Source organism: Myotis myotis, unplaced genomic scaffold, assembly GCF_014108235.1.
Source record: "Myotis myotis isolate mMyoMyo1 unplaced genomic scaffold, mMyoMyo1.p scaffold_m19_p_1, whole genome shotgun sequence".
In the NCBI taxonomy this organism is placed as follows: domain Eukaryota; kingdom Metazoa; phylum Chordata; class Mammalia; order Chiroptera; family Vespertilionidae; genus Myotis; species Myotis myotis.
Genome location: NW_023416313.1, coordinates 96,589,154 through 96,614,937, shown reverse-complemented (window position 1 = coordinate 96,614,937; position 25,784 = coordinate 96,589,154). Strand labels below are relative to the sequence as shown.

The 25,784-nt window shown below is 39.2% G+C and overlaps 1 protein-coding gene across 2 annotated transcripts in view; it reads left to right on the top strand.

Moving 5' to 3' along the window:
* Window positions 1-10,462: 10,462 nt before the first annotated feature.
* PLXDC2 (plexin domain containing 2) overlaps window positions 10,463-25,784 on the top strand; it is a 412,799-nt gene continuing 397,477 nt past the window's right edge. Inside the window, exons 1-2 of one of the 2 annotated variants that reach the window (XM_036345506.1) lie at window positions 10,463-10,607; window positions 10,925-11,713. In XM_036345506.1, coding sequence (XP_036201399.1) covers window positions 11,602-11,713 — 112 coding nt within the window. In that variant the 5' untranslated portion in view covers window positions 10,463-10,607; window positions 10,925-11,601. Of the gene's footprint in view, window positions 10,608-10,712; window positions 11,714-25,784 lie in introns of those variants that run through there. The other variant, XM_036345495.1, reaches the window with a different exon arrangement.

The following is a 25,784-nucleotide window of genomic DNA, read 5'->3' as shown; positions in this document are numbered from 1 at the left end:
TTAATAAACATAAAAGTCACAACCTTTCCTCATGACGATTCTGATATGACCTCTGCCAGCAAGTGCCAGCTGTGCCTCAGCCCCAGTTAAGGATCATAATATTTTTTTGCATTTCCATTAGCTCAGGTAATATTTTTTGTAGTTTGTACTTTAAAATGTAGATTTTCAAAAAAAAAAAAAGATAAAATAAAATAAAATGTAGATTTTCTTTGTTTCTCAAATATCAAATTATAACATCATTTTTTTGGTCTACTCAGCCTGCTTTCCACCCTAGCCCTGCAAGTAGTACCAACGTGCATCTTATTGAGAATCAAATTTATATATTGGGGTGGTGGAGGGAGCAATCAAAAAGAAAGAAAAAGAAAGAAAGAGAAAGAAAGAGAAAGAAAGAAGGAAAGAAAGAAAGAAAGAAAGAAAGAAAGAAAGAAAGAAAGAAAGAAAGAAAGGAAGGAAGGAAGGAGAAAGAAAGGAAGAAAGAAGAAAGAAAGAAAGAAAGAAAGAAGAAGGAAGGAAGAGGAAGGAAGAAAGAAAGAAAGAAAGAAAGAAAGTCACATAGACAACAGTGTGGCCATTGTGGGGGGAAGGAGGAGGTGAAAGAGGATATGTGGGTAAATGGTAATGAAAAAAAAGTAAATAAAATAAAAAAAATATATCATGATTAAAGTGAAAATTTAGATATTGATTCAAGTTGCCATTATTAATCTTGGACCCAGTTTTATAGTTTACAAGATTGACTCCACAAGTCACATGATTAGTGGATGAGGCTAGGACTCTGGGTATCACCGGGAGTGGAGAAAGAGATCATCCTTCGGTTGTAACTGCTTGACTGCCCTTTGCTGATGTTATCTCTGTATCTCTCTGTCCTCTATCTGAAACCATTCCTCGATACTGTCTCCAGAAACGCACTCTCTGTACGCTGCTTCATGTCGATTATTCATGGTCCTCATTTGCTAATAAACATCTCTATTTAGACCGTGCTCCATCCTCAGTTTTTCAAAGATCTTTTGAGTCTTTAAAGTCCAACCTCCTGAGTTTTACCATCAATGCAATTTCCTCCACTCCAGTTTGGAGTTCCTTTGTTTTCCTACCTACACGTATTCTCTATCTCCATATTTAGATACTACCAAGGAAACTATTGTATATGTCCTTCCTACCGTAATGCAAACATTTCTTGTATGGACCTTGGTCTTGGTTGACCTTCATTAGGTAAATTCAAAAGTTAATCCTCAATCCTTAAATGTTTATCTCTTTCCTTTCCAGGCCTCACAAAATAAAAAGTTTAAATAATCTTCTAAGGATGAATACAAAACACTTCGTAGTTCATAAAACAAGGAAAATGTAAGTAGCTAATTATAATCTAAATCCAATACATTAGAACACTCTTTTCCCTGGATGTCACAGGATTTAGGGGTGGAGAATATTTGCAAGCTATGTAATGACAATAGAGGGGTGAGGTTTCTATTTGGAGAGCTGCTTATTTATTGATGGTCCCAAATATGTATGGAAATCTAAATTTTCAAAGTTTAAGTTATATTTACTGATGGAAAGACTTAAAGCCTGAAGGAAAAGGCATAGGAAAAGTTTTCATTTTCACTAAAACTAAAGTGAAAATTAAAATGTTATTAGAAAATGTAATATAAGAAAGTCACTGAAATATTTTCAAAGTGACATATCAGCAAGAGAAAATAGCAAATAGCTCAAACTAGTAAGGCAGTACCAAAAACCAATAAGGAGAAAAATCTTCCTAAAAATGATGGATGATTTAATCAGGACAACTAGAATCCAATCAGAAGAGAATACACACAGGCAGTAAAATATGTCAGACCAGATTTTGTAGAGCTAGAAAAAAAATGGGTTATTGGATTCTTTAATAATAAATGGAATCCTCTAAGTATTAAAAGAAACTAGTCGACTTTTCCAGTTATGTGCAAATGGCATTCATTAACAGCAGCACATTAGAAATCATTAAATATTTTTGATGCTGTAAGAGATTCTAAAGCTTTCACGTGCCTTTGATTACACAAATTATACTATTTTCTCTGTCATTTTAAGTAGGTCATAGAATACCCGAGTTTGAATGTTCCTTTATTGTTAGCAGAATTTCAATAAATTTCAATAAATACTGCGTATTTCAATGAGTTAATCACAATTAAATAATACTGATATTCTATCACAAAAATACAATGGCAACAAAGTTCTATATATTTGAAAGCACCTTACTCTGATAAAGTCAACAGGATTTTGTAGGAAAGCACAAATTAGATAATAGTATATTACTTGAAGGTTATTTTTGTTACTCTCATGGTTTATAGTCATAGTATTACTTCTTAGATCGATATAATACTATCCCATGTATTTCATGAAATAGCCTTTACCCCCTTCTGTCTCTGGTTAATTAATAAGACATTTTTTAGATATGTACTCAATATATGATAGTATTGACTGTGTTTTTCTTTTGACAACCTGTTTTTTATTCTTAGAAATAAATACAATTTGAGTAGTGTTATGAACTAAAAAGGTATTTTAGATGGTCCTGGCAACTTATTATGGTATTAACATACCTCATAACATACATCACAATATATTTGCTATAGGAATATTTATTCTAGATTAAAATTTTAAATAGCAGATTTGGACCACTGGAACACAATGTTTTCTAACCAGGATTTTGCATCTTCCTCTCTTGAAAGATGCTGCTAGATCTGCCTGGTTTTTACACATTTTGAAAGGAGTCATGTAGAACTTGACCATACAATCTCCACTAACCTTCTTTGAAAGCTATTTTAAACTTGTTTCCAGTTAAAATGAGGATTACCCATAGATTACCCTGAACTAATTTCCTACACATTTGTCTGCTAATCCTCTTCTAGTATAATAGAACTTACCTACTATTTATGTAACAGAACAAGAAACAGAAATAGTTGTTAACTTTAGAAATATTAGTTCAGATCTTCTGAGGATTACACATGAAGAGAATATGATCTGCAAAATTTTGGGTTTATCTTTTCATTTTGCCAAAAAAGGAGGCATAGATAAGAGTCTTTAAGATAGCTGTGGCTGACAGCCTGTTCATAGGGCTGTACAGAAAGTTACTGGAGCCATCAGGTTTCAGCTGACTGAGTGCACAGCTGAAAGCGTCTCACCACACCCTTCTTGACTCCTCAAGCTTTTACAGCACATTGCATGAGAAACCTTGCCTCTTGCATGTCTTGATTTTAATCATCCACAGCCCATGTGAGGTTGGGCCTTCACTCCTTAATAAAGGTTGCTGGAGTTTTGATAACCTGTTAACATTTCTCGTTTAAGTAGTGTCTATTTGTAATTATTTTCATATTAATTGTCCTTCCTAGCAACAATATATAATGTTTATAATAAATAATCTCCATGGTATTTTTCTTATTGCAGAATAAAAGGAAAGACAAACTAGAAATAGAATTATGATCTCTAATAAGGAAAAAATTGTAATATTTAAAGAAACAAAGGAGACCTTCAGGGAGGAACCAGATTGCCAGGGAAATTCAGAGACTAGTGACAAAAAAGCCTCGGTTAGAATAAAGGATGAAACCAGACTAACTGGATACAAAACAAAACATGCTTATTGCAAAACTGATGACATAAAGGTCATATTATCAAGTATTCATTAAGACTTTTGGTGTGTGTTATGCCTTATGATTCTCTTTTTAAAAAACATATTTTACTGTTTATTTTTCAGAGAGGAAGGGAGAGGGATAGAGAGTTAGAAACATCGATGAGAGAGAAACATCGATCAGCTGCCTCCTGCACACTCCCTACTGGGTATGTGCCTGCAACCAAGGCACATGTCCTTGACTGGAATCGAACCTAGGACCCTTCAGTCCGCAGGCTGACGCTCTATCCACTGAGCCAAACTAGTTAGGGCAAATGTTGAGAATAAATTAGAGATTTTTTACACAAAGTATATTAACATGAGATAAAAAAAATCAGACAAAAGTTAAACATGAAACAAAATAAAACAGGAAAACATTAAATATTAGCCAGCAATCCATACAGTACCCAGATCAACAGATGAAAAACTCAATTTTACCTACATGCTAGCCATGTAAATGTGGCACCATAATATATGCCACCATGTGTTTTAAAGGACTTTTATTTATTGTGGTTTCTTTTTCATTTGCTGAATCAAATCAAAACCACAAAATATCTCAAACATGTTAGAATGGCTATTATAAAAAGGTAAGTGAAAACAACAAATGGTGGTGAAGATGTGGAATAAATGAAGCCCTTGTTCACGGTTGATGGGAATGAAAATTGGTTCAGCCACTACAGACTACAGTATGGGGGTCCTCAAAAATGCTAAAAGTGATCCAGAAATCTCACTTCTGAATGGTATCACTATCTCGAAGAGTTACCTGTACCCCCACATTCATTGCAGCTATAGTCACAATAGCCAAGACATGGGCATAACTTAAATGTCCATGGATAAAACAGATGAATGGATAAAACAAAATGTGATACAAATGAATTAATAAATGAATGAATATTATTTATCCATATAAAAAGAAGCATTTGCAACAACATGGATGAAACTTGAGGAAATTATGGTAAGTGAAACATCAAAGAATGACAATGTTTAAACCCACTTAGGTGTGTAATCTAAAATAAATGGAATTCATAGAAACTGAAAGTATATTGGGCATTGCCAGGGACTAAGGGATGGGGTGGGGGATATGAAGAGATATTGGTCAATGGGCACAACTCCCAATTTAAAAATAATACATTCTGGGGACCTGTGTATGCGTTTGGACTATAGCTAACAATACTATATAGTATATTGAAAGTCACTAATCGCTTAGATTTTAAATATTCCCACTATAACAATAACAACAAAATGATAAATATGTAAGGTGAAGGGTGCACTAATTAACCTTATTGTGGTAAACATTTCTCAATATGTACTGTATCAAATTATCACATTGCACAGCTTAAACATGCATAGTGTTATAGGTCAATTATATATCAATAAAGTTGGAAAAATATCTATAATCAATATCCTAACTTGTTTTAATTGTTCACTCTAAAAAATTAAAATAAGTTAAATCTAAAGCAAGCAGAATTAAGTAAATAACAAAGATTAGAGGGAAATACATGAAATAGAGAATTTAAAAAAGGATAGAAAAAGTCAGCAAAACCAAAAGGTGGTTCTTTGAATAATCGAAATTGACACACCTTTAGCTCAATTGCTCAAGAATGAAAGAGAAAAGACTCAAGTTGGTAATATCAAGAATGAAGAAGCGGACATTACTGCTATCACCCTCATTAACTAGTTAATATTACCAAGAAAGGAAAGAAGCAAAGGGAAGCCAGACATTGTAAGCATGGCCACCTAGGAAGCTTCATCGGGAAGCTATGGCTTCATAGAGCATATTCCTCCCAGGGGATTCACACCCCTCCCTCCTCCCACCTGGTGGTACCGGATTGTTGTGGGGAGAGTGGCGCTTGCACAATAAAGTCAAAATGGTGCAGGGAAGGTGCTTGCCTGTCAGTCTAGCCTGGGAACAACGGGTTGGCTAGGGGTGGACGCCATCAGAAGCATGGGACATCTTGGAAAGTTAGTTGGTTAGTCTGAATAAGGTCCTGGCGAAGATCCCAAGAGAGGTTTCCGTCTCTCTTGTTCTCTTGTTCTCAGTTGCTCCATGACGCGTACGTGTCCGTGTGTTCACTCATTCTCTCCCCACACCCACGTGGCCTATTGGCCATTCGGACTTTACACACAGGATGCTGGACTGGACTTCAATGTGGAACAGAAATTCTGGGCAGTGGCCTTATTCTGGACCTGCCAGAGACAAGATTGTATATCTTCCATGGCGAGATGAACAGAGATGGGACCTTGGAGGGGGAACTCTTTAATTTTACAGAGAGGAAGGGAGAGGGATAGAGAGTTAGAAACATCGATGAGAGAGAAACATCGATCAGCTGCCTCCTGCACGCCCCCCACTGGGGATGTGCCCGCAACCAAGGTACATGCCCTTGACCGGAATCGAACCCGGGACCCTTGAGTCCGCAGGCTGATGCTCTATCCACTGAGCCAAACCGGTTCTTAATTTTACATCATCAGTAAGCTTTCTACTAAACCCCATCCTCCCATGGGGGCCTCAGGAAATTCATCTCCTCAAGGCCCCCCAAGAACTCCACTTCCACCGATAACATTACTACCAACCTTAAGGGAATATTATGAACAACAGTATGCCAACAAATTAGGTAAAAATGGACAAATTCTGAGAAAGATACAAAATGCCATAACTGGCTCCAAAAGAAGTAGAACATCTGAGTAGATTAATGACAAGTAAAAATATTGAGCATAATGAGTATCTGTTAGCCAAGTTTCAATTTAGGACAGATCTTTGGAAATACAGCAATGTGAATGTGGGTGGTGGGATGAAATGGGTAATTTCATAAAGATAAAACTGCATTTAGAATGTTTAAAAACCTCTCCGAAAGTTGGTGTTGATTGGGTTGCAAACAGGTTTCATATCTGTTAATGTCTGACTAAAGTTCTACATTGTTGAGAGTGATTCTGAAATATTATCTTAAGATCTTAAATGAGGGAATGTTCTGTGAATTCCACATCTTTGTCATACACAAAGAACTAAACTGGCACTGATACCATTGTAATTAGCTAGTTATTAGCAATAGGAAAAAAGCAAAGAGAAGGCCAGACATTATAAGATTGGTCATTTGGGCAGCTTCACCAGGAAGCTGCAACTTTATATTCCATGGTCTATTCCCTGCAGATCACTGGGGAAAGGACTGGACAAAGAGGAGATGGGCACATGCACAGTGAAGTTGGGGTGATGTAGAGAAGGTGTGTGCTGCCAGCCAAACTTCAGAACAGAAATCATTGGCCCGAGGGGGTGAGGGCCACTGCAAGCCATGAAAACTTGGGAATACATAATCCCCCAGACAAAGGAATTCTCTCTCTTGGGGCTCTTGGTTCTTATGTGGCTCTCTTGCATTGGCCTGTGTTCCCGCCATAGCCATGTGGCCCTGAGGATCCCACAGGCAATGGACTGATAGACTGAAACTGGGAACACAAACTAAGCTCACCTGATGCTGGATTGGACTGTGCCCCAGCATGGAGTGGAAACTCTGGACACTGGCTTTGATCTTAGCCCTGCTGAAAACGAAATGGGACTTTTTCCTTGGTGGGACAAAGGGAAATGGCACCTTGGAAACTCAGGGGTTTGATTCCACAGAAATATAGATTTCTGGGATATCTCATTGTCCTGCGTGAGTCTCCTAAAATTATTTTTTTCTTGTGATATCACAAGAAGCCCACTTCCACCTGCAACAGGTGGGGAAACAGAGAACTCCCCACAGATAAACAGTACTCTTTTGTGAATTCTGATCTGTTTGTTCATTGAGAGGGTAACTAATATTAAACCACTGTGTGTTGGGAAGGAAGGGGGGGGGGAGGACAAAGAAAAACAAAATAGCAGTTTAGTTCTTATGACTACAGTAAGATGGAAGATTAAACTTTTTCCACAAAGAAATCCTAATTTCTCTCCATGAAATTGAAGTAGACAATTCTGTGGTAAAATGTATATGGCAAACTTAAATCATTTAGGCCACAAGGAAGGTTTAACCTCTTTTAATTAGCCAGGATTATGTGAGTAATCAACTCAATTTCACTTTGAACATATTATCTTAAATATATTTTAATCATTGGTTGCTTGCTATAGTGTAAAGAAAAATATATATTTTTTACAAAAACTTATTGGTTGACATTTAAGGCAAAGCATCAAAGCCTAACTTTATTATAATGACACTAGAGGCCCGGTGCACAAAATTCGTGCATGGTGGGGGGGGGTCCCCTCAGCCCAGCCTGCACCCTCTCCAATCCGGGACCCCTTGGGGGATATCCGACTGCCGGTTTAGGCCCGATCCCAGGGCAGTCGGACATCCCTCTCGCAATCCAGGACCGCTGGCTCCTAACTGCTCACCTGCCTGCCTGCCTGATTGCCCCTAACTGCGCCCCCTGCCAGCCTGGTTGCCTCATGCAGCCTGCTGTTCAGTCGTCCATCCAGTTGTGTTGGTAGTGACGGCCCCTGGCTTTTTATATATTAGGATCTTTTTTCTTTCTTAGTCTGGACACTAAATCATCATGCATGATTGACTTTTGCTTACCTTTATCTTCTCTCTATACTTACTTTCTATGAGGCCAGCTCTTCAGAATAAGATGCAGATATGAGTAAAATGGAATAATGGAGCAGCACCAGTGAGATGGAGATGGATAAAATCCTCTCCAGACTCACTCTGAATTATTACTTGGTTCCCTTTCAATTTTGGGGCATCAAATTTCCCCTGAAGGTATATAGTTTCATTCAGGAGGGCAAAGCATTGATGGCAACAAGTAAGGAAAATAAACACTGCTAATTTGCACACATAATAATAAAGGAAAAAAGAAGAATATGATACCAGGGAGAGGTGGGGACTTGTTTCTTCTCAGAGAAACAGGAGACACCCATTTTTCTAATGTGAAAGTAAATGACTTCTCCTCGGCTCCCCATAATTTTGTATATAATGAGAATTGGAGTTGCACAAAGTATTGCTTTAGGAAGGTTCCCACATAGATTCCTGACATGGTAACCTCACTAAGGATGCAGACAGAAAAAAATCAACATCAATTGAATGAAAATCAAATTTTGATTAAGAATACTCAATTGTCTAACTTAATGTTAAATAGTGTCCCAGGTACTCTAATTTATATGTAATGTTTCATAGAAGTTAAATATTCTTGGTGACCTACATATATTGAGAAGAAATGAACCTGCTGGGAGAGCAAGGATCTTGATCTCTATATATTTACATATAATTCTGAATATATATGTATACACACACACACACACACACACACACACACATATTCTGAAAGAAAAAGCAAATTGAGTATTGACTTGGAGAAAACATGATTTCCTTCCTGATGTCCCTTTCACCAGCTAAGTGACCATGAGAGAGCCATTCATTTGGCATCAAATTAGCAGAGAAGTTTATCGGAATCCAGTCTTGTGACAAAATCAAAGTACTTATGGATGGCATCCATAAACTCCTCAGAGCATGGAACAGAGTGGACAAGAAGGGACTAACGAGACCTTTTGCACTTAGAACACTGAGCTAAAACCTCCGTTTGATCTAGGACTCTCTCCTCCCCTCTCTTTCTTGCTCTTTTTTTTTTTTTTTTTTTTAATGAATGTTTGGGGAGTGACATTGGTAAATATGAACATATATTTCTTTCTCTCTTAAAAAAAAATTCTTAGCCGAGGATATGTTTTTATTGATTTTTTTTTTTTCTAGAAAGAATGAGGGGGAGAAAGACAGAAACATCGATGTGAGAGAGAAATATGGATTGTTTGTCTCAGGTCTAGCCCCTGGCTGGGGATCCAACCTGCAACCTAGGTATGTGTCCTCACTAGCATTGAACCCAAACCTTTTGGTGTTTGGGAAGATGCTCCAACCAACTGAGCCACCCCGCCAGACGCCAGAGCGTCTCCTCTCTCTCTCTCTCTCTCTCTCTCTCTCTCTCTCTCTCTCTCTCTCTCTCTCTCTCTCATCTCTCATCTCTCATAAAGTCATGTATTTTGAGCCAGGCACTGATCTCAGTTCTTTAAGTCTGCAGTATTAACTCATTTAATCCAATACAACACCTATAAGGGAATCATTACAATTCTCTCCATTTGATGGCTGGCGAACTGAGGTACCAAGAGATTAAAGAAATTGCTGTCATGTAACTGTTTAGTGGAGTAGGTGGCATTCCAATCCAGTCTGGCGACAGAATCTGTACTTTTAACCAGTATGCTTTGCTTTCTTTCTTTGCATTTATCCCGTTAATAACATGATGTTAACTGCAAAATAAGATGTAAACTAATGAAAGGGGTGCGAAGGGTTAATGCTAAAGCACACCCGCGAGCAGGGAAAAAAGAAGAAAAAGAAAAAACCCACACAAAAACCCACAAACAAAAACAAACTAGCTAGCAAAGCCTGTTCCAGCCCCCGCAGGATAGTCAATGGGCCTCCTGTTTCTTTAAACTCTCGCTTTCGCTCTGGCTGACACTTTACAAAGCAGCTGTGGCGGCTGGACCACGCGGCCCCGCGCCTCCCCCCTCCACCCGCCTCGGGGGGTCTGGGGTTCGAAGGGGCTTCTCGGGGTCACTAGGCATACCCGCTCTGGTTTGCTTTCCTCACACACCATCCCCTGCCATACGAGCCTCCCGGGACAGGGGAACTCTAATTAACCCTTTTGCGTCCAGAAAGAACCTCTTCTGCGGCCACGACCCCCCGCAGTCTGGCCCCCCGCCGTCTGGCGCGAAGGCGACCCGGGGGCCAGGCGGGTGCGGGCGCCACTGGCCCGAGGGCCAGCCAGGTGCAGGGATGGCGCCCCGGCGGCATGGAGGTGCCGCCCGCCCCTCCCCTCCTGGCTCGGCTTTCTCACCGCCTCTCCCCGCGCCCAGGGCCGCCGGCGGCGGGGGGCGAGCCGTGCCGGAGTTGCCCTCTGCCGCTCCCTTGCATTGCTCCCCGGGTTTAATCTCTCGGACTCTTCTGCCAGCTCCGAGGAAAGTGCAGCCATTGGACAGGTCGGTGCTAGCTGCCGGTTTCGGGGAGGAAGGTGGGAGAAGGCTGGAGGAGCGAGGGGGAGGGAAGTGGGAGGTGGGAGGAGGGTGCAGCGGCCGATCTGGCAAATTGCGAGCTGCCTTTCCTCCCCAAAGACTGGAGCCGGAGCGCTGGGGAGCGCGGCCACGGCGGCGTCTCCTCCGCCACCAAACTCCGGGGTTCGGTTGGGCTTGGGGCCACCTCCTCCTTAGCCAGGAGGAACCCTCTCTCAATAGGTTCGGCCAGATTTTTTTCCCCCTACCTATTTCTTTGTTCTTCTTCCTTTTTTAAAAAACAACAGCATTTTCTCCCTGACTTTGGATCTAAGAGTGCTGCAGCCTGAGCCTTCCCAGGGCTCAGCTCTTTCGGGCTGCCCATCCCTCCGGCGGCCAGAAAGGACGCGCGCCCGGCGTCGGGCGAAGAAAAGAAGAAAAACTTGTCGGAGGGGTTTCGCCAGTCCACAGTCACCCCCTCCCCGCAAACCCAAACCTCCCGCGGTGGCCAGCCCAAGATCGGGAAAAGTTCCTTCGGATCCGACTGCTCTCTTGCATCTGGAGGAGGCACCCGCGCTGCCTGTGGAACTGGATCTGTTTTGAACCCAGTGGAGCGCATCACGGGGGCTCGGAAGGCACCCGGGTGGCGCTGCGGGTGCGGAAGCCGGAGTTTGCGAGCCCCGGCTGCTGCTGGTGGTCTTTCCTCCCCGCGGTTGCGGTTTGGTGTCTGGGGTGAGGGTTGCGAGTGTGGTGGCAAGTTGCGAAGAGAGACCGGAGGTCCGGAGAGGACTGCGCTCCCCCGGGTCCGCCCTTCCTCTTCCTGGCTCCCGGCTGTGAAATCCCAGCGAAATTTACAAAGGCCGCCCGGGACCGCGGAGAACCTTCCACGGCGTGAAGCTCCGACCTCCCCAGTCCCACTGAGAGCCCAGGGCGCCGGGGGAGGACTGGCGCGTAGGAAGAGGAGGAGGGGGGTCGCGGCGGCGGCATGGCGAGGTTCCCGAGGGCCGACCTGGCTGCTGCAGGAGTTGTGTTACTTTGCCACTTTCTAATGGACCGGTTTCAGTTCGCTGGAGGGGAGCCTGGGAACCAGATCCGTGGTAAGATCTGCTTTTCGAACGCTTGTTGATTTTGTGTGCAGCTGAAGACCTCTCGGACACCCCCATTCTCAACCCACCCCCACCTCATCTCTCTGCTCTTAGGAAAGTTATTGCAGTTGCTTTGGGGGTAAACTTGGGCTTCCCAAATGCGGAGAAGAGGGTTGGCTAGCGAAGGATGGAGGGGACTGTGGCTTTCACGAGGGTTCGGGCTTGCTTCACCTGAGCGCCAGGGGGTGGCACTGACTCCCCCAAGTCGCTCCGAGAGGACTCTGGTGTGAGAGCCAACCGCCTTCTGTGGCTACCTCGCCCAGCAGCTGGCATCCCTGGGCTGTCTCTTCTCCGGCTCCCCCTCCTTCCCTGCTGCCCCGAGAAACTGAGCGAACGCGTGATGGGGGCAGTGGGTGGAGGACTTGATGGCAGCCGGGATTGCAAGGCTCCTGTCAGGTGGAGAAAATTACCAGTGGCTGCACCTTTCTACCTCCAGGCAATCTCCAGTTTAGCTCCCTTTCGCCGTCTGGGGCGCGGCGGGTGCCAGAAGTGGGCAGGGTAGGAGTGGCGGGGCGCCGAGGAGCGTGGGAGGTGGCCAATGTAGGGCGGGCACGCCTCGGGTGACCAACCCCTGGCCCCATTGTCCTCCGCCGGCTGCTTTGCAGACGGGCCTGAACGTGCGGGGTTCCTCCGAGCGCCGTGTCACTGCCCCCGCCCGCAGCCCCGGCCCCCGCAACTTCCCGGGGCAGCGCCTCCTGCTCCCGCCGCCGCTCCAACCAGGTGCGCGTCCCGCCGGGAGCCGCGCCCCGGGGCGGGTGCGGAGCCCGCGATGCAGCCCTGGGTCCGCTCCGCTGGCTCCTCCGGGCGAGGCGCTGAGCCGGAGGTCCGCCCGCCTCCCGGGACCCTGCCCGCTGCCCGCCCGTGCTGTCCCCCGTTTCTGCCCCTCGGAAGGGAAGCGAGGAAACAGGCAGAGACAGACCTTGGCAGAAATTTGTGAACTCCGGGGGACTTCAAGAGTAGGTGAAATGAGAAAGAAAGAAAAAATAAATAAATAAAACACCTGGAGAGGGGGAAAAAAGGAGACATTTCAGTTTACGATAATAAGATTTTGATTTGTTTTAATTCTGGGAGCGGAATTAAAGGGGGCCGGGGAGGAGGATGGTAAGTGATTCTTCAGAAAGTACAAAAGTGTCCGAAAATGTCAGGCATGAATGAAAGTGGCAGATGGAAGAAGGCCCGGGAGGGCACCTGGGGCTTTCAGGTGAGTGAATCTTCAAGGAGGTACTTGAAGGAGATTTTATAAGCTGAAGCCTAGAAGACAGACAGCCAAAACACTGTGTCTGCCCCAGGTGCAGATTCTTAGAGAAAGTACAGATTCAGGATTGGAGGGTGTCTGTGCATGTCTAGAGAGGGCGGGGCCAACATGATGATCACACTTTTAAAACTGAATAAAACGCAAATTTCCTGGAAGTTGACTTGTCTTTATCACATGCAATTTTTCTCCATACTGGGATATAGGTCGTTCTTCACTAGGTATTATTTAGATCAGTAGAGCATACCTTCTGTTTATTTCTCTGATAATATTGATTAAAGAAAAAAAAAAAGACTTACCCCTCCATGAAGCAATATATTTATGTTAAAAGGTGCAACAGTAATTTTCATGGACTTTTTCATGGAATAAATAAGTGCCTTTAAGCATATAAGCAATTTAATTCACCTCAGAGTGGTGTGCGTGCCAAAGTGCATCCCAAGTTGTTTATTTGAAAACTTATTTGGCACTGGAAGTAAATAAAGCATTTACTGTAAAAAAAATAAAAGAAAGCAAATGTTTATTTTTTTCTCAAAATTTTTCATTAAAAATATAATACTGAGAAAATAATATATACAATGAATTTACTATTCTAAGTTCTTAAATTGAAGATGAAATTCATTTCACTCTAAAATTGATCAGCTAGTTAAAAGCCTTTGCTTTGGGAAATATAAAGTACTTAAATTGTTCAACGTAAATGTGCAGGTGTGGTAAATCAGCCCAATATTTTCTGGTGGAAAACTACTCTGGAAACCCATATATTTATAGGATTGAGTAAAGAAAGAATAGTTTTAAATTTCTTGACAAATTTATTTGGAGACTTATTATAAACTGAAGTAGCTTATTTTCTGGATATCAATTTACATATAGTTTTATGAAATAATCCTGGAATAAAATAGCCTATCGAATATATAAAATACAGCAATGAAAGGGAAGAAAAAATACAGTTTCCTATTCCTATTAAAACAGTCTACCTAAACGTTCAACACAGTAAATAAAGAGTCCAACAGTCTTGAAATTTGAAATGTAGCAATCAGGATTTTTATTACAGACATTTTGGCATTGGGATAAAATCTGATTTCATAACAGGGATATTTTATTATGCATTACTTGAGTAATGCTGCAGTTGATTTTATTGCCACCAGAGGGCAGAAAAACTGCTATTTTCTTCTATTTCTATTCCCCAAATTTCTGATTAATGATCCTCAATATTTTGTTTTTCCTATGTGTAATATTTTTTGGTATTTCAGCTTTTATAAATGAGTGACAATTTTCTATAATGAGAGCTTGTTATATATTTTTTTGTTTTCATTGAAATTAACTAAATATAAATTCATTCAACCTCCTACATGTAAAAAGACCTACATTTTGAATACATCCTTATGGTGTAATAAGTGCAGTGGAAAAAAAACAAATACCCTCTTTTGTTTTATTGCTGGAGATTGTTAAAAAAATTACTGTAGAATTCCCACGAATATAGCTTAAAATACCTCTCATTAAAAGGTCATTATTATATAATTAATTTAAGTTTAGGATTGAATATACTTTATGCATATATGCACAGTCTTTGCTCATGCTAAGTAGTATATCTCAACACCAATACTTAGAATAAGTATTGGAATAATAAATCTTTAATCATCTTTATATGATAATATATTCATTTTTGAAAAACAGTTTAGTAACAATGTCCAAGGAGAAAGATGTATTTCTGTCTTGAAAATTTCTAAAATTTAAGTGAGAAAAAAGGCCTAAAACATGAAGTTAGATTTTTATTTATTACTCTCAAATGTAACTTAATGCAACAAGAAAGCTTATTATCACTATGCAGAGAGAGCAAAACTAATTTAGGACCCAAGGGGATTTTAACTTTTTAAACTTTCTAATATCATTATGTTCTAGGGACAAGTAGTTTATATGTAGTAGATTATTTACATTTATTTTCGTTGTTTCTCCAGTTGGGTATTTCATTTGTCTGTTTTCATTGGAATTACAAAACTTAGTGTGAAACATTACTGACTTGTGGAGTTTGTTATGAGAGTATCTCTGTTCAGACACACTGTCACCAGTATACATTTTCCAACTGCAAAAGACATGGGTCGGGTAATCAGACAAATGACAGCCATTACGTGTGATTGCATACCAAAAAATTTTAAAATATGAAATGGAGAGGCTTTGTCCTTAAGAGAATACATGCAAGTTGAAGCCTGAGGTTGTGCAAGTTTGGCCTGTGACGTCAGTGTGATCTAGAACATTTATGTCAGAGATAGGTTTTAGTTCATGGATGTCCGCATAGAGATTTTGAGTGAGTATATTTATAAAGATGAATGGATTGATCAACAACTGTGATCCTGAGACCCAAAGCCTTAGCCGTTTCCTTTCAATACAGTCTCTTCACTGTGGCTTTCAGAACCGTGTCATCTCAAACTACTTTTCCACCTATCTCTCCTCTGTATGTTCTTTTAACACTCTAACCAAAGGTGGCTTCTTGATGTTCCCTGAGCATATATCATGTGTTGCTATCTCTTTGCCATTCCTTCTGCTCGTCCTTCCCTAATCCATCTCCATCCATCCCTCTTCTACTTTTCCCGCCTCACAGAAGGATGTGATGTTTTAGATCCCACGGAGAACTCTATGCCTCGTTTAAGGCACTTGTTTAACTCTGCTTGATATTGTAGGAGTATTTTTTCCTCCCTTTTCTGCATCTTTCATGTATTCACAGAGACCACATCACATGCTCTGAAAGTCACAGTCTACATCGTTCACTTCTGAATCCCCTGAGGCACCTGCCACCAAGACATGCAATAAGCAGTTGTTGAACTGAGTGGAATTATAGTTCAAGCTAGATGGACTGCTGACTTGAAGGTCACCTTGGAAGGCATTTTCTTACCTCTATCACTTTTTCCATCAATAAGATGGAAATGAATACATAGATGGGCTTTACAGAATAATAGTTTAAAATGAGAGAATAGGATGAAGAGGTCTGCCCAACTGTTATAATGCATCTAGCAGATGATAGATATTTACACTAAACTTTCTATTAGTATACAGAACTTTGAAAAAGTTTATTTTACCATCTTACTATACTTCTGGTTTCTGACTCAACTTTCTCTCATGTTCTTAATTTAATACCTTGAAGTATGGTGTGTACATGTGTGCGTTTGTATATAAAATGTATATGTGTAAATGCATATATATATATATATATATATTATATCAGTGATAGTCTAATTTCAGTGGAGATGAACACTATTAAATAATTGTAGTACCCAGTGAAATTACTTTTGAACGGAACTGGGCTTAGGCCTGATGCCATTAACATATACAGAAGGAGGCTTTAAAAACATAGTTTCATAAACTTGTTACGGTAGTTGTTATGGGGGCATGGCGGGTGGTGTTTTTCAATGCTTAGTGCAGGGTCTGCTTCCTGAGTGGCAGAGGGAGAGGGAGTGGGAGAGGGAGGGGCAGGGAGAGAGAGACAGGATCTTGTGTTTCACTAACAGAAATAACATAATATACAGTTCTTCTGAACGGGTTTGTTTGTGTTTGTTTGTGTCTTCTGAACATTATGAAGAGTGACCAGATGCGTTACCTCTTACGTCTTGGTTTCTTGAAAGCTCAGAGGCATAATTAGTGGCCCACCTCCAGCAAGTATTTGAACCTTCTGGCCTACATTTTGTGCACTAGCTTCCCTGGGTTTTCATCTTATCTTTCTTTCTCTCATTTATCTTTGTCCAGCTTTTCTCACTTAAAATCCTGTCTTGTATTTATACAAGAGATGGGAAAGAAGTAAGATGCCTTTAGGGTATTTAGGGATGAAAAATAAGTAAATAAAAGGTAATGGCTATCATACATAAAGTTATATATTACTAAATTGCTCTTCGGCTTTCCTTTAATCTAATTCCAGCCTTGCCTTCCTTTCTGAGCACATCTGTTCTCAAAGTTTTAATTACCTCCTTGCAGTACTGCACTCCGAGAAATCTTTTTTTCCTCACTAAGGTTCACACAGGATGTTTTTCCTCACCATCCCTAGACAATGACGGTGTTCATCTGAGGAGGTTTCGGCAGAATGACAGACTAAATAGTGATGCTTTCTTGAAGACAGTTTCTCTCACTGTTTACTGAGTCATATATTTCCTGGCCCAATTAACAGAATGAAATCTGAGGAAAGAATAGAATATATTATATTCTATGCTGTGTTGTAGCAAGACTTTGAACCCATTTCCTATTCTTTGGATTGTTTTTATTTTGCCCTCTTTAGTTAAAATGGTGGTGAGGTATGGACTGACGGTCCAGATTTGGGCATTTCAATAGCATTAGAAGCCTTGTCAGGCACCTGTTTGGAATTAGGTTAGTTAGCCTATTAAAGATGGCAGAGCTGAACGTGGGGTCAGAAACGGTGTGACCTTCCTTGAAATCCAGACTTTTAATCCCTTTCTCCAGAGGCCATCCAAAGGGATCTAAGCACTAGCAGCTCCTTTCCCGCTGAAAATTAGAATCAGCTGGCTTCACTGTTTCTGCTTCAGGCGTGTGGTAGAGAGTGGCCTGTGATTTCGCCAAGAGAGGATCATGAAGGCCAGGATGCAGAATGACTTCCACTTGACTTTTCTGGACTCATTAATAAGTTCCTCCCTCTTCTCCACCTATTATTTTTCACTCCTTAATTGGAAATTGGTCCTAGAATCCATATTGCTTAAAATCCCATCCTGTAGATAAATTACCTAGCTCACTGAGGCTTGGAGAGTAGAGAGAGAATATGAAGAATTTGTCCAGTAGATAAACTTCATAAGAATCAAATATTTAAAAGTGAATTTTCTACACATTCCTTGGAGTGTTCAGTGATAGGAGTCTAAATAAAGGTGATTTTTTTTACACATGATGTTTGGTAAGTACGCCCTGGTGTATTTAGATTAGGATAATGTATTCTTCGGTCCAGTTGGAATGTGGAATATTCAACATGCAATGATGGCTTTTGGGTAGTTGCTCTCTTCTTCTCACTGAAGCCATAATCTGACATCCAAGAAAATATTTATTCCCCTAAACCAGTGGTTCTCAGCCTTCCTAATGCCACGACCCTTTAATACAGTTCCTCCTCATGTTGTGGTGACCCCCAACCATAAAATTATTTTTGTTGCTACTTCATAACTGTAATTTTGCTACGGTTATGAATCGTAATGTAAATATCTGACATGCAGGATGTATTTTCCTTGTTACAAATTGGACATAATTAAAGCATAGTGATTAATCACAAAAACAATATGTAATTATATATGTGTTTTCCGATGGTCTTAGGTGAACCCTGTGAAAGGGTCGTTCGACCCCCAAAGGGGTCGCGACCCACAGGTTGAGAACCGCTTCCCTAAACCCTAAAAAGGGAGTAAGGTAGGCAGGGTTTAAAATTATAGGTGATGAGAGTCACAAATAATAATGATTTTCAAGACGTGAAGTAGTCTTGAAGGTCCATTTCAGGTATAGCTCATGCTGAATCTATTATATATGTTTGCTTAACTATCTCCAAGGTAAGAACTTCGACTGTAGCTACCATTGACCCAAGGAAACTAATTATTGAACTGGTGTATATTTTTTCATTTGTTGGTCAAAAAAAGTCACTTACCCTTCTGTAGGCAGAGCTGGGAGCAAGTCCATTGTTGCATTGGACTTCTTTTAGCTGCCCCTCTCCTTTTTCTGCTGTTTACTTCAATGCATCGAGAAAGTCTGTACACAAATTGCATTAATGTAATCTGCATTCTAAAATACTCATAAAAAGTGAGATGGTATTTAGTATACTGAATCACATTCTCAGTGACTATGGGATCTTGCATTTAAATCAATGCTGTCCTGAATTTTTGATTAAAAAATAATTAATCTCTTAATTATTTTGCTAGTCCATACTTATGTTTGAAATTAGCTAAAATATACCACATATGCATAATTATTTCAAGAATTATATTATTTGATATTATCTATTTTAATTCTATTTAGTATTTGTATAGGTTATAGGAATATACACCTTTGAATATTTTTTGGTAATTTAGCCATTTAAGTAGACAATCAACTCGTTATTAATCTTGTTGCTAGTTGCTAATTTACATGATATTTTGGATCTATTTTTTGGATTTTGAATTGCAGTTATTTTCAGTGTGATAATATTCTAAGAAGCAAACACTGAACTAAAAGACATTATCGTTGTGTATTTGAATTTTTGTTCTTTGGTTCTTGTTTGGAGTGGGAATAGAAAAGGTCATTTGATTTTTTTTGTCACACAACAAAAGTTCAAAGAATATTTAAACATCTATCTGAAAACTCTGGATACCCTGTAAAAGTAAAGTTGACTTGTAAGGGTAAAAATTGCCATTTTACATTTTAGTTTGAAAGCATTCTTGCTATATTACAGGGATATCACTTGATGTTTTATATCATATGTTTAACATCATAGGATAGAACATATCTTTCATAATGTACATGACTGTGTTTTGATTCATAAGTTGGATTTTAAAATTTTACATCTTCTTAAAATGTTTATTTCTTTTAATCAAATTAAATGAATTTTATGAAAACTTTTTATTTGACATGAAGTATGTATAAAACTGTTTCCTCTGTCAGAATATTGTGGTAACATTTGTTAATATACCAAGAGTAGTAAAATACTGGTGAGTATGTTACAAAACAATTTTGATTGAGGCTGAGTTGTGTAATGTTTACATCCCTTGCTGTTTTGTACACATGTATTACATGTGCTTGTGTTGGCCGTACTTTTTTCACAATTGGTTTACCCCACAATTGATTTATCCAACCTTCCATCAGTGAGCAATTAGTCCTGTTTTGCACCCTGGTGCTATGCCTATCCTTGCATGTGTTTCTTCATATGCAGGGGTGACTCAGCTTCTATTTAGAGGTGGAATTCATAAGTTATTGGGCTTGTGGATGTCCTATAAAAGATAAATCCTGGGATAAGTCCTGCTAGATCTTCCAAGATTAAGTACTTCAAAGATAAAGAGAGGGTGTTCAAAACCCTGATAATTATCATTATATGGATATCACAGTCTTACTTTGCTTCATAATAAGTCTTTATATCTGGTGGCAAACACTTCCTCCTTATTCTTGATCTTCAGAAGTGTCCTGGCTATTCTAGAAGGCTCTTTGCTTTTCCATATCTATTTTAGAATAAACTTTTCAGCTTTTGCTAAAAAAATCTGTTGGACTTTCTATTGAAGTCACATTAAATCTCAGAGTCATTTGGTAAAGATTTCAATTTCCTAATGGAAACGATGTAGTTTTTTTCTACATTAGAACAAGTACCACAGTGCCTCTTAACAAATTGTTAATAGTGGCTATTTGGCAGTGACCTTTTTCAGTTGATACATGTTCCAAGATTGGGGGTTAGTGATGTTTTCCTGTTCATATCATGAAGCTAACCATACATCTAATTGTCTCTTATGAAATACAGGGAGAAATCATTGGTTAATTAAAAGGAACAACTCAACTTCTTAGGAATTACCACAAATGAGGGGTGAGTCCCAGGCAAATACTACATGGAAACGATGACATTTTTTAGTTTTCCTTGACTAGCATTGCAGTTCGGAGCAAGACTAAGTTTGCTGCTTTATGAGGAATAGGCTGGTGAGAATGGCAAAATCCCCTGGATTTCGGATTCTTTCATGAGAGATTTACCTGAAAGAGCATACACTACATATTGCTGCCATTTAGAGATAATAGATTCACAAATCTGTTTAGACTCCAGGCATTTATAAATTAGTGGTTTATAATTTGCTTGATTTGAAAATCCCAACTTCACACCCATCACAGCACAGTTTATCACTGGCTATCGCATGCTGATCAAGATATTTTTTTAATCGCGAGTAAATGGACAAGCCAGCCAGTCTGTTTTATTTCTTTATTATTTAGCCTTCATTATCTTTTAAACATCTGTTATTAATTTTAGATATTTTTAAAAACAAGCACAATTCAAAGCCATTCTGCAGATGATAGTCTGGTCTGGACATTGCAAAACAGCTTTATGTGGGAGGCCAAATTTGTGCAATCTCCGTTTTGTCAAGCTGTTTTTAGAAGAGAGGTTTGTAAGACAGGCACAGCCAGTAAGAAGATGCTTTTTCTAAAACCAAGCACTGATGTTTGACTTTAGACAGCTTTTCTCCATCCCCCAATTCCCCTCTCCCAGCTCTGGCAAGCCATCATCCTTTCTAACCTGGGTTGCTCCGTAGCTTCCCACCTTCCCTCCAAAATTGTCCTGCTGGAATCCATTCTTCATTCCACTGCCTGAAAGATCTTTTGCAAATGCAAATAAGGCTGCTGTGTTATTCAACTGCCCCTGGTTTACCTCTCTAGGTTTAAATTCCTCACATCATCCTTCTTACTCTCCCAAGTTTCCCCGCACACTCTCTCCCTTCTGAAACTGCACATGCCATTCGCTCTTCTTGAAGCACCCTTTCCTCTTTTTTTTTTTTTTTTTTTTTTTTGGCTATTTTCCCTTTAGGTCAAAGCTTCAACTAGATTTTTGGCACAACATGTCATTTCTTAGTGTTTCTCTGCCAGCTCCAAGCCTGAGATGAGTGCCTCACCAAAGTGCACGCTACACATCCGTATCATATCACTTACCATCACTACTGTAATTAGTCATGTCTGTACTTGCAATTAGTCCTAATCTTCCCAGGGTTAGAGGCCATATGTGACTGATCATCATGTATCACTAGCTCCAAGTATAGGGTAACCCTTTTGAAAATTTGTTGAATGAAGAAGCAATCTTTTTAGTGTTCGACTTGTATGATGCTGCTATATTTGCTCAGATTTATTTGTACCTTATTTTTACGTATTTCGTAGGGCAAAATTCCAAATCATAATTTCTTTAACATGACACCTCAGATTTTCACATCAATGACAAAAATATATAAACAAGCAGGTTGACTTCTGAGTAAGGGAATTTGTCATATGCATTTGTGAAGAATTCACTTACAAATGATGGCTTGGAAATAATCAAGTCATTTGTTAAGCTACCAAGAATAGCAAAAATGATACTTTAATGATTTATAATGCAACAACTCAAATGGTCTGATAAAACATTAAAATTGCTTAATTTCTAGGGAGACTTTCATAGTTAATTTACCATTCGTTTAATTAATGAATTAAGATTAATTATCACTCTGGAGAGAATTCCATAATTTAAAAGGATATATGGATAAACAATCAACAAAATAGAAATTAGAGGTAGAACCATAAAATTTGTGTAAACAGCTTTCTCAGTATCTCAAAGCTAAAGATGCAAACTTGGAACTATTCCTTAAGATTGCATATTTAAAAGATTTCCAGATACAAATCATTGGGCAGCCTTTTAAGCTCATCCCCCACCCGCACCCCCCATAAGAGTCTAAAAGATCTCAATACTGCACTCAGTGATGTGAATTGACTCTTTTTAAGGCCTAAAATGTGATTCACTTGTTGAAGTTCACATCTGTTTTGGTCAGCATCCTTTATGGACTCAACAACTTGTATTGGTTATTCTCCAAGCACATTTTCCTCACATTTGTTTTTCTTTATTGTTTTTCTGGAAACACTCTCCAAAGTTCTTCCTATATTCCATACTAATTTTATGGTGTGAGCCTCTGATATTTTTCTGCCCAGTATCTCTGACCACCTTCTTCTGATGATAGCAATATTTTATCCTTTTGGAATGCCCTCTCTCAGACTCTGTGCTGTTCTCCTGGGCCTTTTATCACAGTGTGCTTCCCCAGACAGTTCACCTTGTGTTCCAAGGGGGCTCCTCATAATAACCCTTTTTCTCGGACCCCAGGCCAATTAGTCCTTCCACAAATGTTGCATATATATTCTAGAAGAGAAAGGGTGTTTGTCTTATTTTTTAAGTTTTTCTAGGAGTTGCTGTATTAGGAAGATATAAATCTAAAGCCATCTATCTATAGGCAGCCTTAGACTTCCTAATAGCGTAAGCCAGAAAATTCCAGTTTTGACTTGAGATTTATTACTTGCCACTGTAAGAGTCTTTTATACTTTGCCACTGTAAATACATTAAAGTTTTAATTGTATTGCTATTTGAACAATTATTTGATTGAGGATTATTTTCCCCACTAAATTGTAAACTCTGTGAGGGTAGGATTCATGTTTGTCTTACTTTCCTCTTTTTGTTTTTGTTTTGCATTTATCGTAATGCTTGGTATATAGAAGACATTCAGTAAGTTATTGTTAAGTGAATTTTCTGCATAAGTTCATTGATTGGTTGGAGTGTCAACTTAGTGACCAAAACATAATTCAAATTTCAGACATCAGGTGACATTCATCAATAGAGTCAAAAGTAATAGCATCTTCTCTGCTAAATGTGAAATGCTCAGGAGCCTCTGGATTTTTAAAGACTAATTTATTTCTTATTTTAACATTTCTTTCATTTACTGATGAAATCTTAGAACAGCTAGCTGGCTTGCTTTTATGCATATACTGCTTATTTTTTCAGATAAGTTCACTAAAACACTTTATAAACAGAGCCCCATCCAAGAAAGTTAACTTGTCACCCAAGTGAATTGTGTAATCTCTTAAGGTAGTTTATTTACCCTCAGAAGCCAGTACGAATAAGGTCAAAGTATTATTTTCCTGCTGCAAAGCAGATGACTCAGCAGAATTTTGTTTCATGTCCTCAGCTCAGGCAGAGAAAAGAAAACTGTTTCTGGGAGCTTAGTCTCATTTTACATAACATGGGTTCACTAACAAATAAGACCTTTGGGTGTCCTTTTAATGCATGTTTTATTGGAATAATGTTCTTCAAATCCAAGTCTTGCCCTAGGCTATGGCTGAGTGAGGGGGAGGATTCTGGAAAAGAGCAATGCTTTGCATTCCACAACCGAGTCATGCAAGTCAAAGCCTGTGGGAGGTGCAGTCAGCAAACCGTATGCCTGTTCACATGACCATGGAAGCAGTAAGTCTTAATTTTTCCTAGACCTACAACAGTACTGCTGCACCTGATTACTGAACCAACCCAGAGGGAGGAAGGTCTGTAGGAGGAAAAGCAGATCATGAGGATTGATGAGGAGGGGTCATCTGGGAATTTAGTAAGCATGTTTTAGGTGGAGAAATGGTGGCCAGTTAGTACCAGATTTCAGTAAGGTAGGCAGTGAAGGGGAGAGGAGAGAGTAGTGACATGAATGAAACTACAGTCTTTTAGAAAGCATGGCTGAGAAAGAAATGGGAGAGGAAGTAACCAAAGGGGAGCGTATGGGCAAGAGAGGGTGTTTCTAGAGTTGGAGATTTGAGCCTGCCTGTAGGAATGGGGGAAGCAGCCAGTAGATACATAGGCAGATTGAGAATATAACTAGGATGTAAATGCGTTAAACTATTTTAGAATTGTCTTTGGGAAGATGAGCTAAGCTCTTCCAAAATTCAACCTGATTTGAGGAACTCTTTATTATAGCCCATGTAAGAAAATTGCTGTGACAACTAATAAAAATTTAATTAAGGCTTAGATGAAATCACATTTATGAAATCACACTTATGAATCATTACATCCATGAAATCCCTCAAATAAAATAGTTTATTAGAAAGATAATTTTATCTTAAGAAGTAGCAGCAGGAAAAATGAATGTTTCATTTATTTTATCAGTTAAGTCTAAGTTACCAAATGAGTATAACATGATAAATAATAGCTGCATTAGAAAAAAGAATATTTAAATAATTTGCTATGTTTCAGGCATTTTTTATTTTAAGTCAACATCACACCTTGAAGAAGGGAGTAATGACTTCATTGCTTTTTTCTTTTTCTTTCTTTCTTTCTTTCTTTTTTTTTTTTTTTTTTTTTTTTCCAATAAGGAGACCAGGAATTAAAATAACAAACCGAGGAAAAGGTGTTGTTTTTCTTCACTGTAATTAATTTTTATGACTGTTTTCAAGATGAGTTTTTATAGTGATTAAAACAGTGCCTAGCACTTAGTAGGTCTTAATAAATACTTGTGAACTATGAGGTTTTTTTAAACATTTGTTTGTATTTAACTAATGGAAGTAAGTATCAAATATTTTTTCATAAAATTATTGGCACTCTATTCTCACTGATGAAGTCTTATAAAAGAGGTATTTATTTTCTCCCAATATTGCCTTCAAGGTGATTTAGAGTTTTATAAACAGTTTCTTTATACAATTGTTAAGTCTATAAAAGGACTGATTGTTATAATCTGTAACATGCTACCCAGCAAGACATTCCTGACCAGCTTGAAGTTAAAAAAAAAGAAAAGGTATCAATCTTATGCAAGTTTGAAATTAAAAATGAGAACAAAAGTTAAAACCAACAAACCCTTCTTATCGGTAGCTTATCTTTCAGGATAGATTACAAATTTGTTTCTCTTAGTAATTGAAAGATTGCTCCATGCTCCCAGTGTGTGTGTGTGTGTGTGTAGGAGGGAAGGTAATGAATGAGTAGGGAAGAAAAATGACATGGCTGAGGTCAAGTTCTGATGATTTAATGATGCTATGGATGTGCCATAAGGCAGTTACTTAGTTTGCGTTTTTGTAAATGATCTGTCCTATTTTAACTTTGTAATGCATTCAGAGACTAAAACAACAAAGTGCAAAATTAATGAATTTTGTTTTATAAGACATGCAGAAATGCTAATATTGAATATAAATGTGCATCCATGTACAGTGATCCTTCAGCTCGGAACTGAATTTGTTAGGTCATTTATCATTGTTTGTCTATGTAAATTGCTTTGTCATATGCTTTCCTGTAAATCAGAAACACAGGCCTCTCCTTCTTGTTTTTTATTTAGTTTA